Raw genomic sequence first — 17,934 nt, 5'->3', positions numbered from 1 at the left:
GGTTGTGTTTTCTTAAGAATTTGCAAGACCTTCAAGTAAAATGGAAAACTTTATATTATGGTTTGTTGGAGTGAAACAGAAATAAAACTTTTTTTTAATCCACTGATGTTAAAAAAAAAAGTGAAACAAATGAAATTGACATTACACAAAACATATCACCTTGTAATAAATTTTACAAAACTTTGAGCAAAAGCAATAAAATACATCTTGTGCTCAACTTTTTTCAATCAGGCTTTACTGTCTCTACTTTAGCATGAGCTCATGTGTAGGCTCCTCAACTTATAAATCCTGATATTTAACATCAAGGCAGATTATTTTTTTTCTGAAATCATTCAGGGAACAATGCTTCAAGGTACTCTAAAACATATTTCTATATAGGGTGAAAAAGGGGAACATTCAGAATTTAATCAAATTTGCTTTATTTCACAGATTTTAAAGAAATTAACTCAAATGTGAAGTTTTATAAATATTTAATGAAGATTGATAGAATCCTGGGCCTTAGATATGATGACTCAGCATAAATTCACAGTTTACAGTATGCATAGTTTACTTAAAGTCCTGGATACAAAATTAATTCATAATATTTGCAAATTTTTAAGTTAAGTTGTTAAGAAGTGCCTATATTTACTCTCCGCAGTCATTGAAACTCATAGATCCTTCCTGAATATTATTTATGGAGTATTTGTGTACTTTCGATAACCCAGAATTAAGCCGCAACACCTAAATCTGCTTTTTTTTGTCACCACAGCATAATAAATACAAGCTATGTATGCAAAATTATCTCATGAACTTAAAAAAGTGTGTTCTATCCTGAATATGTACTAAATATTCCAAATTGCTAGAAACAGCAGAATGATTTAGGAAATTTGAGGCCCCAGGGGCTAAAAACATAGAAAATTGACTACCCCCTGCTGCACAGCCCTATATTTTGACCTTTGAAAAAAATTGTGGTGCAAATGAACTTTCAATTCTAGGATAAGTTTTTTTTCAAAACTTCATAGTAAAAGTGGTACAGTTTTAGCCTTAAAAGGAGTTCCTATGGGAAATTGCATTGTCAATATTTATAGAAATGCAACCATATGTATTTAACTTGATTTTCTGTTTTAAATTGAAAATCTTACCTGTCTCTGTTCTTTTGATAATTCTCTAAATCTTTCTGCTGCTACTTGTGTTAGGTCTTCTTCAGACAAGTCTGGGAACTCATCTAATAATTCTGCCTTACTATCCTCATACCACAAATCAAATGCTGATGCTGTTCTACAAAAATATAAAAGATGTAAATAATAATCACATGATCATGTGAACATTTCAAATCTTATATGGGGTATAGTCCCCCTCAAACCAAGTGGTTCCTGTTTGTTCTGAAGGACAGCAACCATGTATAATATCTAATCTGCATAAATTTTCCATTTTGTCATTTCAATTATTACCGTTTTACAAAATTTCGCCAAATGCTCTTATAGACCTCCTTATCAATTATCAAGAAATAATATCAAAAGAGCAATACTTCACATAGTATAATGTAATCCTGTCAACCGGTTTAAAATATGATTTCTCATTGAAAAAGTTCAGTTTGAAGAATACCAAGTACATTACAGGAAACTAAAATCTTCTAAAAATCAAATTTTGGTGTCTCTGCTTCAATTTGTTTCACTCATTCAACTTATGAAGTCTGTTCAAGACCCAGATATAAGAAAACATGAATAGTTACATGCAAGTGAATCTAATATATCTTTCGATGATGATGTTAATAGCTTACTTAGTACTTGTGGCTGTTGGAGTTTTAGATATTTCTTCTTTATCAGATTTCTTTGCTGATAACAATTTTTGTTGTGAAGATGAACTCTAAAAAAAAAAAATTTTGTATTCACATAATGTATAACCATGATTACCTTATCACCAATATAATTTTGTTTCCTTTCTTTTCATTAAATCGAAGTTCAAATGCTTAGTTTTAACAAAAATGGAAACAGTGCCTATAACAGCCATTAATTATTACTGATGAAGACACCTATTAATTGATACTTTAATAATATATGTAATTTTTATAAAGATACTGTTATTTATGCTAACAAAGAAAGGTTGAAGGTTATACTACAAGCCAATTTCAACTGTCTTTGATAAATTCCTATTCTGACTTTCATCTTATTAAACATCAGGTGCAAATGAAAACATAACAATGTAACGAACTATGAATAGGAACCAAAAGTCCTCGTTGTAGTGTCCTTTTATAACTGCAATATGTTCAAATTCTAATATATATAATTTCTGTAAAAGCTCCTCAATATCTTAACTTAATCAGAATTATTTATTCCCCACTTCCCTATAACTTTGAAGAGCAAACCTTTTTCAGTACAGGTTTAGAATTTTTGATGATGACTTGTGGAGCAACTGGTTTCTTTTTACTCATAGCATCAAAGACTTGTGTTCCTCGACTGCTTCCTCCATTTGACTTTTGTTGAGAGGATGAAACCTGTAAGAAAAAAAATCAGTATAACACTTTTATTAACGCTAAAGACTTTTAAACATCAGCAATATCTTTTACTATTAAAGAACTTTTTTGTTTAAGTGTATCTTCCCAATATTTATTGTTTACTTTTCAATCTGACAGTTTGAATCCCTGCTTAGGGCTGCTCCAGAATAAAACAGATGGGTTTCAAAGATGGTACCTTTTAATAGACCCTGACCACAATTTATATAAAATTTTCATTCTACTTATTACTCAGTTTTATAGCAGCCCTACTCTAAACATTGTATTGAAAATCTAAATTTGCTGCTTCCAAGCAAGCTGTGTTATAGTAAGAGCAAACAACGGGTAAGCAGAAAATAATAAGGCGTCCTGATTGGGTAATAAGCCTACTGTTCCTCTGTTGGGTACCTCATGTTATTAAAGTGCACAAGAGTACTGAATTTTGCAATGTGAACTTCAGATTAAGCATTGCTTTGTACAACGCAATTGAACACAAATAGGCAATATTTTTAATTTGAGTTTTCTTGGTTTTATTTTATTTCCATTTTTGTGGATCAACAAATAATTGTATTTTTGTAAATAATTGAATTGCTGGCTGTGTCAAATTCTGTATACAATTATTCTGAAAGTTGGAATTTCTTTGAACATTTGAATTTGAGGTTCTTTTAATAACTACAAAAGTGAGTACCTAGGAAAGAGAGAATACACAGTAATTGAGTAAAATTAACTAAACTGTGGTATCAAATTATCACTGGTTTCTATTAATTTCACATGTACTGGTACCTTTGTTTTAATAGTAGATCAATTAAAGTAAATACAAATAACATTCTAAGGATGTTTATTTTTGATCATTACCTTGAATGGATTTGATCTTCCTTGTGACAAAAATGAAGGTCTTGCAGGTTTTTCTTCTCTCTCTTTAATATTCAATTTTGGACCTGTAAATAAAAATTATAATACCTGTGTATCGAGAATTATTTTTTTCCCATTTATCTATTCTAAATCATAAATGACATTTACATCCATTCTATTTGTTTATAGAACTGTTAAACCATTTAAGAAGGATATAGAGATGAAATATTGATTAAGTATGGTGCTTTTCTAATAATCTATTAAAAGGCCAAATAAATTTTGGTAAAAGAAGTGCATAGGTTAAAAAGATAACATTTTAACACTTTTTGTGCCAAAATTTTAGCCTATCTATAGCTGCTGTGTTCTGAATCTTTGACACTGAAATCAATTATGGTCTACACCAGCCAATTGGGGCACTTTCAAACTTAGTTTGGTAAAGTTATTGTATTTTGTTCAGCAACCTTAATATTAATGTAAGTATACCCAGATGTCATTCATCATATCATAAGCTAAGATTAAATTCATTGCAACTCAGTTCAAAAATATATCATGTAAATCTTAATGATAACTAAAACATTTTCTAAACCATATGAAGATTTGTAAGAGTTTGCAATTGGTAATCATAAATTCCTATTCAGTTTTCCTTAATGAACTGCCTTTTTCTTTAGGTAAATCATTTTCTTTGTTGGTCAGGATTCTTTGAGAATGTCTGAATTATATTGTTCAAAAATCAGGCTATTATTTGAACTTGGAATTATTTTTAATTATGGAATTTGCATAATTTCTCGTGTTTAAATTTTTTAATAAATTCCATGTTTATTTGGTATTATAATCTTTTGAGCGGTTAAGAACACTTTCCATACAATGTATTTTGGTTAGATAGTGTTGTGCGCGGCACAGTACATTCTATTAAAAATATACTATATTCTTTGTAATAGAAAGTGTTGTTCGCAGCACAGAACATTTCAGTACAGAATAAACATGGAATTTATTAAAAAATTCAAATAATAGCCTGTTAAATGTAATTATTGTCCTTAAACATACATGATATCTATACTTTCTATTAAGAAAACTGTTGCAGGAGTCATTAACACAAAACTTCTACCTACTTAACTATAAATTTTCTTAAATATAAATTATACCAGATATTGAAGGCTCTTCCTCTTCCTCTTGTGAATTACCATTTGTATGTGACCATTCTGTTTCTACATGGTTATGTCTACAATAATAAACACAATAACAATAATTTGAAGTATTAATTTGTTTCACTAAAATAAAAATATGTGTCCACAGATAAAGATGTCCTTGCTTGAAAATATACAGCAAATTCAGTAATTTTATAATTCATAAAGGGACATAACTGGAGAAAAGTGAATTTGATACTGTCCAAAATAGAACTTTATTTGTTTGGTGGTAACAAGAGTTGTGTACAAGTCTCATAACATCTGGTAAAAGATACTAATGACCTTTCTCTTTGCCTCCCACTTTAAATATTAAAATTTAACTGTCTTGAGTGGAGAAATATTGTAACACACTTGTTGCAGTTGTGGAATATATATATATATATATCACTTTATAAATGCTATATTATTATATACATCAATTTAAATATACCCCCCTTCAAAACAAATGACTCCATTAATTTCAAACTTCATTGTGAATATCTATATTTTATAATTATTATGAAATATTGCTCACTGATTGTACAATTCTGTTCTGAAATCTTCTTGCTCTTCTTCAATTTCTTCTTCTTGTGCTGCTTCTTCTGACTTTCTCATTGCCAACTCACTGATTCTCTCTGCCAATTGTATATGTTTTAGTCGACTAGCATATTTAATAGCTAACTGTAGAGTGTGTTCATCTGGCATCATCTCACAGACTTCCAATGCTCTGAATTCTCTCTCTGATCTGGCTGACAGCTATTATCAAAATTATTTATAATTATTATAATACTGGATGAATAGCAAACAAACTGCTATAACCTTTGTACACAACTATTTATTTGTACTTGATTATGAAATAGTTTTCAGTTCTGATTTTATTGTGATCTTTCTTGTAATTTTTGTAAATTCATTGAGATAAAATAATGAAGGGTTGTGGAGGAAAAATAACTTCTTTCACTCTGCCACATGCTGATGTATCTGTTTCACATCTTTCATTGTTTTGATGCTATTCTCCACAACTCCTTAAATTCATTAGATTAAAGAGTTCTACCTTATCTCATTATTTCTATATTGGACACACTAGAAGTAAGTTTCATTTAAGCCTGCTTGATGGGGATATGTTTCGCATCTCACTATTTATTAGAAAACTGCTGGATAATAAATATTTGTGCCAATACTAATAAAATCAGTTCCATTCACAATACATGTATACCATTCCATTGAGTTACTTACAGCAAACAACTTCATTAGAGCCTCTTGTGAAGGTTTTAATGCTTCATGTTTCAATCCATCATCAAACTCAAATCCCTGTGATGTCCAGTGTTCAAAATGGTTAGCGAATAGATGAGTTCTGAAGAAAGTTTCCTTTAAAAAAATAGATGTATAAGAATCAATCAAATATTCTGGCAAGTAAACAATTTATATATATGTTCCGGACCATATGAGTATTTGGACCATACCCGTATGGTCATGACCATATGCATATACTCATATGGTCCGACCGTACGCGTATGGTCCGACCGTACGCATATGGTCGGACCATATGAGTATAATACTCGTTTGGCTATTAACGGGCCGGACCATATGAGTATTTGGACCATATAGGTATTTTTTTCAAATTACATTATAAACGTATCAATACAAAAACTATCTCAAAAAGCAATGATGGTTACATGACAATGTATTAATTTTATAATTCAAAGACTACGTAAAAATTAAATATCGATGCCCTAGTCAGTTTTCATCGCTAATTTCATTCTTGCTTGATTTCCACACGGTATCATAGCTTTTTTGAATTTTTACTAGTCCTTGTTGTGCACGATCCTTTTCATTTACATCTTTTGTTTGCGGATGAAAAGTTAGCCTTTTTGCAGCTGCGTACAGTATTACCGAGGTCTTGGGCCATTCCGATATATCTACGATGTTTTAAGAAGCTCTAGATCTCAAATATTGTAACACGACTGCAATACACCATATTCACAAGACAACTTAAATAAAATGTGTTACTTTCAATTGACTTCTTGTGTAACAGTTCATTAAGAATTTTTAAATATTTGAAGTCGACATATTGCCATTCACTCGTTATAACAAATCGGTATTAACCATCGGTAATGACCATCGACAATGACCATTGGTATAAAATGTGTTTATTATAGTTTTGGCAAGTTAATAAAATTAACTATTTGAAACTTCTATTCAAGTTTTTTTAGCTAATCTTTTTATTATGATTATACAGATAAATATAAAATTACCTATATGATAGTGTCTTTTTAATGAACATTCATACCATATGAAGAGTTGAGACGTATTTAAACTGAACAGTAACAGAGTGTTAATTACCCCGACGTTGGACCATATGAGTATATACCCATATGGTCATGACCATACGCGTATGGTCCAAATACTCATATGGTCCGGAACATAAATATGTTGAAGCATCTTTTTGATGGTATCTTATTTGTTATCAGTGTTATATGTTATAACAATATTTAAAGGAACAGGCAAAAATAATGCAAAAATGAAGATGCATTTCCTTAAACTATGAGGTAACATGTTGAACCCCACCACATTCTTACTGTGCCTGTCCAAAGTCAGGAGCCTATTATTCAGTGTTTGTAACTGGTTCATGTTTGTCATTTCTTTTTTGGCATATTAAATTTTTCCTACATTGGATTTCTCGTTTGAATTGTTTGACATTTAATATTCATGTCTGGGACTTTTATATAGCTGACTATGCAGTATATTTTTTTCTTATTGTCAAGACCGTTAAATGATCTATATTTGCCTACATTCTTGTCATTTAATCTCTGGTGAATAGATGTTTCATTGGCAATCATATCCCATCAGCCCATTATTATTACTATATTGTATTGTTGTGTGTTACATTTTTACATAAAACACCTGTTGTTATATGCTACTAGTTTACATTTTTTTGTGTTATCAAATTACTAACATGGTTTTGTGTGTTACACCTTAACTCGATCACACTTTGAAACGAACTTTAAAATTATAAGATTAAATTCAGCTAACCTCATATTGACTTTTTTCTGTATGCATTTCACACAATGGTAACTGGAAAGGTAGTACTGAGATTGCAGGACGAGGTAAAGTAGGTGGGTATCTAGATCCTTTACATGGTATACATCTACAATGATTTAGGGCAATTTTATAATAGTTTTTCAAGGATTTTATACCTTTCACCAAATATACACCTCTTTACCCTATATGGAAGTTTCTAATACAATCATCCAATAGCTTGTTTCAAAATGAATAATAACTTCAATAAGTATGTGATGAATGAATGTCTGCAAATAAAACTATGGATCAATAAGTAATTTTTTTTTAAAATTATATGGGATATAATAATTGTCAGTATTTGTTTTTTATAACTTGTGAAAGATTACTCAAGGTCTAATGTCATGACTTCAATTCAATGACATCAGTACTTGTTGTATGTGTTAGAGTCCATTATTAAACTATTTTTAAATTGAAGTCTTATAATAATAATTTCAGCAATGAGACCAACCTGAGCTGTTGTGGGTTTTCATTAACTCCAACAATCCAGTAATGATCTGACTTGCCTTTTGTCTGAAAATACACAATTAAATCAAAATTAATACACTAATAATTTGAGTACAAGCTTAAACATTATCTGCTTTTCATTCATATATTTATTTCCTCTATATAGAGATTACATGAATTATATTATCATGAGCAATAAATTAATACATTAATAACAGAAAATAAAATAGTAACCTTATGAACAATGCGTAGTATCTACATATAAATGAAAATTTTAATATACATTGCAAGCCTTAATGTAAATGAGTATGTTGCAAGCTGTCGATATAACTTGTGCTAACACTATGCTATATAGTTTAATTGACGATTGTATTAGGATGCAGATTTTATTACATGGATGTAGCAAAGTCGCTTAAATGAATCTAAGTCAGAGTCACTGAGCGCAGTTGAAGGGTATTTTCCTAGACAAATTATAAATAACGATTCATCACTACATTCACTGAGTTCAACATAGAGATCCAGAGAAAAGTTTTCTATTATCACGTTTAGCCAAGTACTATACATATTTGATATGCACGTACAGCCAAAGCATGCATGTACAAACACGTCAGTGAATAGACGGTCGAAAATTTCACAAGAGTTGGAATCGTGGTTTGGAGCGGTATAATGGAATATTTGTAGTTGGATGAAAAGTTTCTGTCATACAATGTCATGAAATTGACTTATTCCCTGGTACTGCATGTCAGTAGTTTTTAAACTGAAGCAAAGCTTTTGACAATTTTCCAGTTAAAAATTATTTTTAATTCTTTAAATCATGAAAACTTAAGGTTTTTGGCTATATGGCTTTCAATAGTATTTAAACATAGTAGATTACTATTTCCTTCTGTGAACCATACATGTACAAACTATAATGAACTGTATTTTAGTTTCTCTAATTCTATGGAAATTTATCCCTTTCCGAACCCATTGTATAAAAAAATTTAATCAACGTGTGGTTGCTGGTGATCTCAAAAGATCATTGGATGATTTTAAGGGTCATGACCTTTTTAGCTAACTGGATGAATCAAAATATGATAACAGGTGTTAATGAAATTGACAACTTCGTGCAATGTAAAAGGCACTCGGAGGGGATTTTCGGTAAACAAAAAAAAAGAAAATGTCTTTTTAATCATTAGAGAAACAGATTCTTACATAGTTACTCGTGGATTATCGGATTTATCAAATCTCGATAGTTAAATTATAAATTTTAAAGTCCTCGCCGAGGCGGCTCGGACTTTAAAATTGATAATTTAACTATCTCGATTGGATAAATCCGATAATCCACTGGTATCAATGTAAGAATCTATATTTATCTAAAATAGAATAGAAGCTTCTGATTTACTTACATGTGACTTTGTGTTGGCTACCTGTATCCAGTTGGGTCCAAAATGTCTATTGAACATTCTAACTATACCTGATGAGTCCATAAGGAAAGGAGTTCCCTCTGCAGAAAATCTGAAAATAAATTTAATTCATAAAAGTCACATACAAAGTCTGTATTACAAGTTTCAACCCTGCTAACATCTTATAACTCAATGAAATACAACTAAATGGCCCTTCCTCGTTCATATTTAGTCATTTTTACCATTTTGAGAAATAAACATTACAGAATTATCAATTGATAACATAAGTTAACATATTAATAATATGCACCTATTCAAATACAAATACATACAATGGTGGTTGATCCTAAACTAACATAATCCAACTAAAACAAATTGTTGATACTGCCACTAGAAACCACGTCATATATGAGAATTAAAAATTATATCAGTCCACAATTGCAACTTAAAAAGGTAAGTATGTCTCTAACATGGTGTTAAGAAACTATTTAAAATTTCAATCCAACTTCAAAGCATAATATAGGAGAATGTTATACTAATAATTGCAAGAGTTTTTAACAATTTAAATTCAATAACTTTGTAAAAACAAATTTACATAATGTTAACTGTAAAAGGTCTTTTGCATCTCAAAACACACTGTAGGAGAGATGACACTTAATTATGGTCCATTGAGAGAAAGAATGGACACATTAGGGCTCCTACATCTTTTGATGTGGATCCTCAATGATACACCCCATTCACTAAAAAGTGTTACCAAACCCATATTCATTTAATTTTGGAAGTTATAAGATGCTAACAATTTGCAGTGTTATTTACTGCATCTGTGCAAGACTTGACTTTTGAGAGTCGGCCTTTTTAAAAATAAAATATCCAACCAATAAAGAGTTGACTGGAGAAACATGTGTACAGATTCATAACTAATTATTCTTGACACTTTACAGACTGAGAAGAGGTTCTTTTTTAAGGTGGTGCTTATCCCATTCATGTCAAGAGTGGTTAACACAGGAATAGGCTCTTATTCAATATGATACTAACCCCATCCATGCCAGAGTTGACTTAGGAGACAGAGGAAGAGGTTCACCATTCAGAATGTTACGTCTTTTTCCCTCAATAGTCATTAATATTGTTCCAAGACACTGGTCTCCTGGAATAGCTGCCAAAAAAAAGATGACATTTTCTTAAAGACATTCTTATTCACTATAGCATGGCAAAATTATAAAGGGACATAACTCAATAATGGCAAAAGTGATATATAAACATAAATTCAAATTTGATCTGTGTTTGGTGGTAATTAGCAATGTGTAAAAGATTCACAACACTTGGTGAGGCAAAGTAAAGTTAGATTGTGGAAACTATAAATCCAGCAAATTTTCCATTTATGAAGGGACATAATTCGAGAATGATTTTAAGTACCATCAGCAAATTTCAAAATCAATCTGTTTTCTGCTGTAATATGCATTTTGTATAAGTTTCATTACATTTGTTAAACTGATATAACAGAACTAAAACCCATTTCATCATGTATGAACAAGATTTAATTTTAATACCCCTTCCACCTAGCAGTTGAAGCATGAAAATTAAAAAGCTAAAATGGTGGATGAAATCACAGTATATGTGGGTAAAATATAAACTGAATGTTAAAATCTATCAAAGTAAGTGAAAGTGAAAATGCTTGGTAATGTGTGTGCAAAGATCAAATTGTACTCTAGAATTGAAATTAGATTAAACAAATAACATCAATAAAGTGTGAAGTACAGGTCAGAAAGAACCTTAGTATTTACCATTGTAAAGAGATTTTATAATTAAGGAACATTTTAATATACCTAATCCTTTATGATATACGACCATCAACTGGTTGGTATGAGCAGCCAGACATACAACAGGACCTGGTATACTAAACATTTCTTTCTGAACTCCTGCTATTGTAAACAGTCGGACATTTCTGGAATATGTTGCTACAGCAATCCAATCTTCTCCTATTGTAACTGCCTGTGTTAAATAAAAATCTTACTTGTATTATTTAACTAGAGGTTCTTAAGAGCATGTGTCATTCATCTTGTTCTATGTGCATATTAAACAAAGGAAACAGATGGATTCATGACAAAATTGTGTTTTGGTGATGATGATGTGTTTGTAGATCATACTTTACTTATCATTATTACAATTTTCTCTATCTGTTATAAAGTTGGCCTTTGGGCCATGTGAGCTAAAAATGATTCTGATGTCATACAACAAAGGGCATTGTCAAGACGTCGATAACAGCGGATCAAAACTAATTGTGAATTGGTAGAAAAAAGATATAGTTCCTTACATGTTTCACATTAATTTCTTTCAAAAAAGCCATTTGCAAATGTAATAAAAAGAAGAACTAAAAAAAGAATTCAAATAGAGAAAAATATTCAACTCGTGACCGAACAACACTGATAATTAACTCATGTGCTATGCGCATTCGTGAATTAATGTGTTGTTCGGTCACTCATTGAAAATTTTTCTCTATTTGAATTCTTCGATTAGTTATTCTATAAATATTTACTTTTAATTTACTATTATTTGCACCTGTTTAATTATAATTCACCAACCTGTATATCTTCATTATCTGGCATTTGTATTGACCATTCTTTACAGCTATCCCAGGAACCAAAATGTAAACAGGTTAGTTTGCTGAAAATTAAAGTATATCATTTAAAAAAAAAAAAAAAAATCGTACTTTCAGTATTGTGTATTAATGAAGGTAACCCGATTTAGCACCAAGAATTTTTAAAACATAAAACCTATATACACACTTTGGAGCCTTCCATCTTTATTTTGTTTCTTTTTCTTATATTCTATTTAAAATAAAATAATTTTTTAGAGGGTTTATGAGATTGTACCAAATTTTCCAAGGAAAAAATAAGATTACAAAACATTTGTTTTATGGGAAAACACAAAATTTGAAAGCTACCTCATTGGTTGAAATCTCACCCTTTTACATGTTTTTATGATTCAGGCGCGGATCCAGATGGGGGGATTCTGGGGGTTGGAACCCCCCCTTTTTTTGGACGATCAATGCATTTGAATGGGGACATGTAATTGGAACGAACCCCCCTCCCCCTGTCCTGGAATAGGAACCCCCCTTTTTAAAATGGCTGGATCCGCCCCTGTGATTGATCAACATACCTTGGATTATCTGCATCACTTTCACTTGCTAGGACGACAGCTTCTGATGACATATCAGCAATGGTATAATTACTAGTATTTGTCACATGCATGGCATGATGTATTGCTGTATCATGAAACTCAATGTCAATAGAATTCTCTTCTTCTGTGTTGTACTGTTTTATAACACCAATAAAATTCCAGATCTAAAAGGAAATATATTGTGTAAAAGAAGGATTCTAATATATATCTAATTTTATTTTTCTTGTTATCAAAAGTAAACTCTCAAATTAATGTTTTTTTTGCCTTTGACATATGTTTTTAAACATTAAAGACATCAAGAAATATTTAAGGACCTCTTGAAATAAAGCAACTTTAACCAATTATTCGAGGAGGAAATGAAATATATTAATTTTGACTAAATCCATGCCTCATAGACATCAATACTGAAGAACAACCCTTGTTAATTTCATATACCATGTATCTGCTTGAGAGATGAACAGGTGTTGATCCTGACTGAAATGATCCTTGCATTGGAGTGGGTTTAAAGCCTTCCACATGTACCACAGGTTTAGGTATTGTTAATGGTTCTGATATCGCACTGGAAGCATCATCGTCATCTGAACCTGCCTTTCTTGAATCTTCGTCTGCAATCAAAGGAAAAATATTGCATTATAAGTTTTTAATTCAGGAGTGCTGTATGTGTTTTTAACAAATCAATGAGGAATTTCTCCATATGAAACGTTTGGATTTGTTTTTCAATCTATTTAAATACAACATTTTAAGGTATTTCATCAAATTGAATTACTTTCAATATAAAATCAAGGAAAACACCCGGGTGGAGAGTTGTCCCTATGGCAATTATACCACATCATATTTTTCTTAAATAACCTTAAGAATATAATCAAAGAGCTGAATAGCTCTGAGGGGAAAGACGGCCCTTGTTTCTATTTAATTATGTTTTTGAAAAAGGGGGGGTTATCTTTTGATAGTTTTCATATGAAGAATGAAAAAGATAACAGCTAGAACATGTAGAAAGGTTGACAATATTGAAATCAATAATCAATTGTTGTTTATGTAATTTCATTTCCTTAGTTTAGGATTCAATTTGGACCAATGGAAGAGATCTGCATCTTCTAAATCTAAACATTTGATTAAAGTTGATAGCTAATCATCTAAAACTCAACTGAATTCTGTCATTTCACAACAACTACAATATTTTTTTAAATCTTGATTGTGTACCACTGAACTGCAGGCTAGGGCCATTTTCCACTTTTTGTGACAGTACTCTTGGATTTTTAAGTTTTTTCTTTGGAAAGTGTGGACTGAAAAATCTATTCAGTTTTATTTTCCATTGTTAAAGTTCCCAGTTACAACTCTCATCACAGAGAAACAGGTACTAATAAAAAAAACAATATGAGTGATGTAAACTGTGTGAAGCTTGTTTCCAAATCTTAATTTTGAAATATTTGTAAATAATAAATGTTAAAACTACAAAATGCAAATTTTTATTATTTTTTTTTACCATTACAATGATTATGTAGGTAAACAAAAATTTAGTTTTAATAGAAGACTACTAATTCATTGAAATTTCACATTTGAAGTGTTTAAATACATTAACTTTTATTTTAGTGGTTAATTACTCATCAATTGAGGTGCTCCTGATTTGGAGGAAGATTCTCAGAATTTTTACAGAAAAAAGTGGTCTCACTAATTAGCGACAAGAAGAATTTTAGCGACAAGAAGAATATTTTTTTCTTGTCGATAAATAGTCTTCTTGACACTTCTTGTCTCTAATTAGTGAGACCCGAAAAAAGTCATCAAATCGTTTCTTTCCCCTGTCTCATGTAACCCCACGATCTTTGTTTATTTTGAAAGTTGTTGACCTACAAATTAAAGTATTGCATGTTGATGTTTAAATCATCTACAGTAAACAATTTTATGTTTAGATTTAACAAATACAAATTTGTAATTAGTGCACGATCTCTAAGAATGATTTAAATGACCAGTGAACTGGTGAAGGATATCCCTGCTTCTTCCAAGAATGACGTCACTGTAAAATACAATGTAGGTTGGATATATTTAGAATATCTCGTCATACTAATTTTTTCCGGATTGTAAAATAAACGTAAATAGTGTAAAGGAGAGTTCAAGATACGATAATTTCGTGAGAAACAGAAGGGAAATGTGTAAAAAAGTGTTTAAAGTCAAACTATTCATTTCTGGGTCTCCTTCTCTTCAATCTAGGTAAGATTTGTTGGGGTTTTTTCCACACTATAACATGTATAAAAACAAAATTAATGATGTGAGGGAGTGTCACTCTGGTCAACCCCATAGGGGATTGACGGCTTGAAGCCGTCTTTCCCCAAAAACAATATAAATCTGAACTTGTTAACTCTGATTTCAGGTTATCAAGGGTTATTTATAATATGTTGTCATTGAACCATCAAAATAAAAACAAGGACACTTGGCTAATGATAGACAGAGACCAAACCGGACTGAATACCAAATGTGAATCCCCCAGCTTTTCAACTTGAGATATATAAAGGTTTTGTAATTTTGAATATACATTCATCCCTAAAAGACAAGATATGATATATACCATCTATATCAGAGTGGTTTTAGCTTTAGATATTGGTGTATCTACATACCATCTAAATCAGAATGTGGTTTAGCTTTAGATATTGGTGCATCTACATACCATCTAAATCAGGAAGTGGTCTGGATTTAGACATAGGCGTATCTACATCACTATCATTGTCTTCATCCATTGGCTGGTCATTATCATCTGCTAACTTTTCATTGGTTGCTTGAATGAGAAAGTCATCATCTTCATCTTCAAATATTCCCATGGTTTCTTTTGCTCTTGTTTCTGATTTGGCCTGGTAGTTTGTAAATAAACAATAAATAAAATTGAAGCAACTGGTTTGATAAATGAAAATACCATCTGACATTGTGAACTTAAATAATTGTGCAAGCTAAATAAAATACCTATTATATATGATAATTCAGAAATGTGATAAAAATACATTCTGCTTACATCAATCAGTTTTTGAACTATTTTTTCAAGAATGTATTAGAAACTGTTGTTTTATTCAGTTCTTTTATATATATGAAGGCTTTTTATACAATTTTGAAATTAAATAGCAAGCATACACTTTTTTTAATTTCAAGAGAATCTGCAAACCAGTAATCAAAATTGTTAGAAACTTAAAAATATAAGTTATATGTCAATTTTTAAAGCTTCTTTGCAAATATTCACAACCAGAGGCTCCAATGACCATGTTTCCTTATCTTTCACTTAAGCATAAAATTTCCCAAAGTCATCTGGGGGAGCTTGTATAGTTGACTACACAGTTTATGTTTAGCTCATTGAGGTCAACCTCAGATGAAGTGTCTGACAGACATTTAAACCATGCAAGGGGTCTGGATAGATCAAATACAATTTTACTCATAAGAGAGAAATTAAAATGACTAAATAAAACTATACATTTTTTATGCATTTGCTGAACCATGAAAATGAGATCCTGGAGAATGAACATATTACAGACATAAGGCATCTGTATACAAGGTATGTAGCATCCAGATGTTCTACCCTCTGAAATCCATTTTTTTCTCTACAAATAGTTCACACAGCAGTCTGATTGTAATTCCTTAATCTGGTGCTCATCACAGGCAAGACCAATATTATATTCTTCTACCTGTTCAAAGAAAAATATCTATCAAAAAGTATTTTGACAAGAATAAAAAATATGAGAAAACTTACCTTCCCTGTACTGTCCAGTGTCAAATCTTCTAGCATTCCAAGCTGGCCCTAAAATATAAACCAATATACTACATTATGTTCTCTACATACATACCCTTACAAGAAAGAACTAGTCATATACAAATAGTCTACTATGGTGATTAAAGAAGAGGGGTGTCAAAATAATAAACATATCATTTCACTTTTAAGATAAAACAGAAACAATAAAATGGCAAACATGTTTAGTGTGTAATAAGACATCTTTTGAACAAAGTGAGGCCATGTATAATAATTATGTTGGTTCTTCAGTAAAAACAACTTCAGACAGAAGTTAGCTATCACCTTTTATTGCTGGAAAACAAAAATAAAAATTTGTAAGGGTTCCGCAGAACCCAGTGTCTCGCCTACTTTTGCTGTAAATCGCAGGCTCAAAAAAAAATGAGGAAAAAAATCAATAAAAACATTCCTCTTTATACTATCTTTTGATTGTAAGAAGCTTCTGTGCAAGTTTGGTAAAAATCTAGGATAGTTAATGAATCTAATTAATGTTTTGAAAACTTTAACTGCGGACTGTATGTAATGTTAACTGGAAGAAAATATAAGTCCATTTAAAAGTAAAATACAGAAAAAATGGAGTTATCTTTTTACAAAATTTACTTCTGGATACTATCTTATGATCATAAATAAGCTTCTGTCCAAGTCTGGTACAAACCCAGGATAGTTTAAGAAAGTTATTAAAATTTTAAAAACTTTAACCACAGAGTGAATGTAATGTTTCCACTCAGAAAAACTAAGTCCATTTAAAAGTAAAATACGGAAAAAATGGATTTATTTTTTTACAAAATTTACTTCTGGATACTATCTTATGATCATAAACAAGCTTCTGTCAAAATTTGGTTCAAACCAAGGATAGTTTAAGAAAGTTATTAAAATTCTAAAAACTTTAACCACAGAGTGAATGTAATGTTTCCCCGCAGAAAAACTAAGTCCATTTATTAGTAAAATACGGAAAAAATGGAATTTTATTTTTACAAAATTTACTTCTGGATACTATCTTATGATCATAAACAAGCTTCTGTCCAAGTTTAGTAGAAATCCAGTATAGTTTAAGAAAGTTATCAAAATTTCAAAAACTTTAACCACAGAGTGAATATATGTGGACGCCGCCGCCGCCGACGGAAAGTAGGATCGCTTAGTCTCGCTTTTTCGACTAAAGTCGAAGGCTCGACAAAAACATTGGGTCAATTGTCCATTTTGTTACAATTTACCACCATCAAACAGGTCAAGGGAGGATAACTAACAGAGTTTGACCTATTTTACTGGATTAGGCTATGACCTTTCAAGATAATACCAGGTTATTCATAAACTGTATTTGTATAACATGAATATCTAAATGTCAAAGTACCAACTGGTTTTGGCTGTAAGAATGGGAAATTATGATTAAATATAAAAGAACCTTGTACCCAAATCCTTTGTGAGAGCAGACTATTTGTTTTTCAAATTCTTTTGTAAACTTTTGCAATTTTCATTTTCAGTCTAATGGTTTCATAGTCAAATTGGTTTCTCTACAGCTTGTGATTTGGTCTGCATGCTTGCTCATTATTGAAGTTCATTTGATGGCATCTGGAAATTTATTTATTTTCTATGTTGGATTGCTGTGTCACT

General features: G+C 30.9%; 1 protein-coding gene across 1 annotated transcript in view; it reads right to left on the bottom strand.

Annotated features, from left to right (window-relative positions):
* LOC134711939 (WD repeat and HMG-box DNA-binding protein 1-like) overlaps positions 1-17,934 on the bottom strand; it is a 33,767-nt gene that overhangs the window by 1,651 nt on the left and 14,182 nt on the right. Inside the window, exons 10-26 of the mRNA XM_063572961.1 lie at positions 16,291-16,338; positions 15,226-15,406; positions 13,002-13,171; positions 12,546-12,730; positions 11,969-12,050; positions 11,213-11,378; positions 10,425-10,542; positions 9,393-9,501; positions 8,012-8,073; positions 7,516-7,630; positions 5,719-5,850; positions 5,021-5,241; positions 4,465-4,541; positions 3,326-3,408; positions 2,345-2,473; positions 1,760-1,845; positions 1,122-1,257 (exon numbers count right to left, since the gene is read on the bottom strand). Of these exons, the coding sequence (XP_063429031.1) occupies positions 1,122-1,257; positions 1,760-1,845; positions 2,345-2,473; positions 3,326-3,408; positions 4,465-4,541; positions 5,021-5,241; positions 5,719-5,850; positions 7,516-7,630; positions 8,012-8,073; positions 9,393-9,501; positions 10,425-10,542; positions 11,213-11,378; positions 11,969-12,050; positions 12,546-12,730; positions 13,002-13,171; positions 15,226-15,406; positions 16,291-16,338 (2,100 nt within the window). The remainder of the gene's footprint in view (positions 1-1,121; positions 1,258-1,759; positions 1,846-2,344; positions 2,474-3,325; positions 3,409-4,464; positions 4,542-5,020; positions 5,242-5,718; positions 5,851-7,515; positions 7,631-8,011; positions 8,074-9,392; positions 9,502-10,424; positions 10,543-11,212; positions 11,379-11,968; positions 12,051-12,545; positions 12,731-13,001; positions 13,172-15,225; positions 15,407-16,290; positions 16,339-17,934) is intronic.

The sequence above is a fragment of the Mytilus trossulus genome, chromosome 3 (assembly GCF_036588685.1).
Source record: "Mytilus trossulus isolate FHL-02 chromosome 3, PNRI_Mtr1.1.1.hap1, whole genome shotgun sequence".
Taxonomy (NCBI): Eukaryota; Metazoa; Mollusca; class Bivalvia; order Mytilida; family Mytilidae; genus Mytilus; species Mytilus trossulus.
The sequence above is the reverse complement of the archived record's forward strand: the minus strand, read 5'-3'. Positions and strand labels throughout refer to the sequence as shown.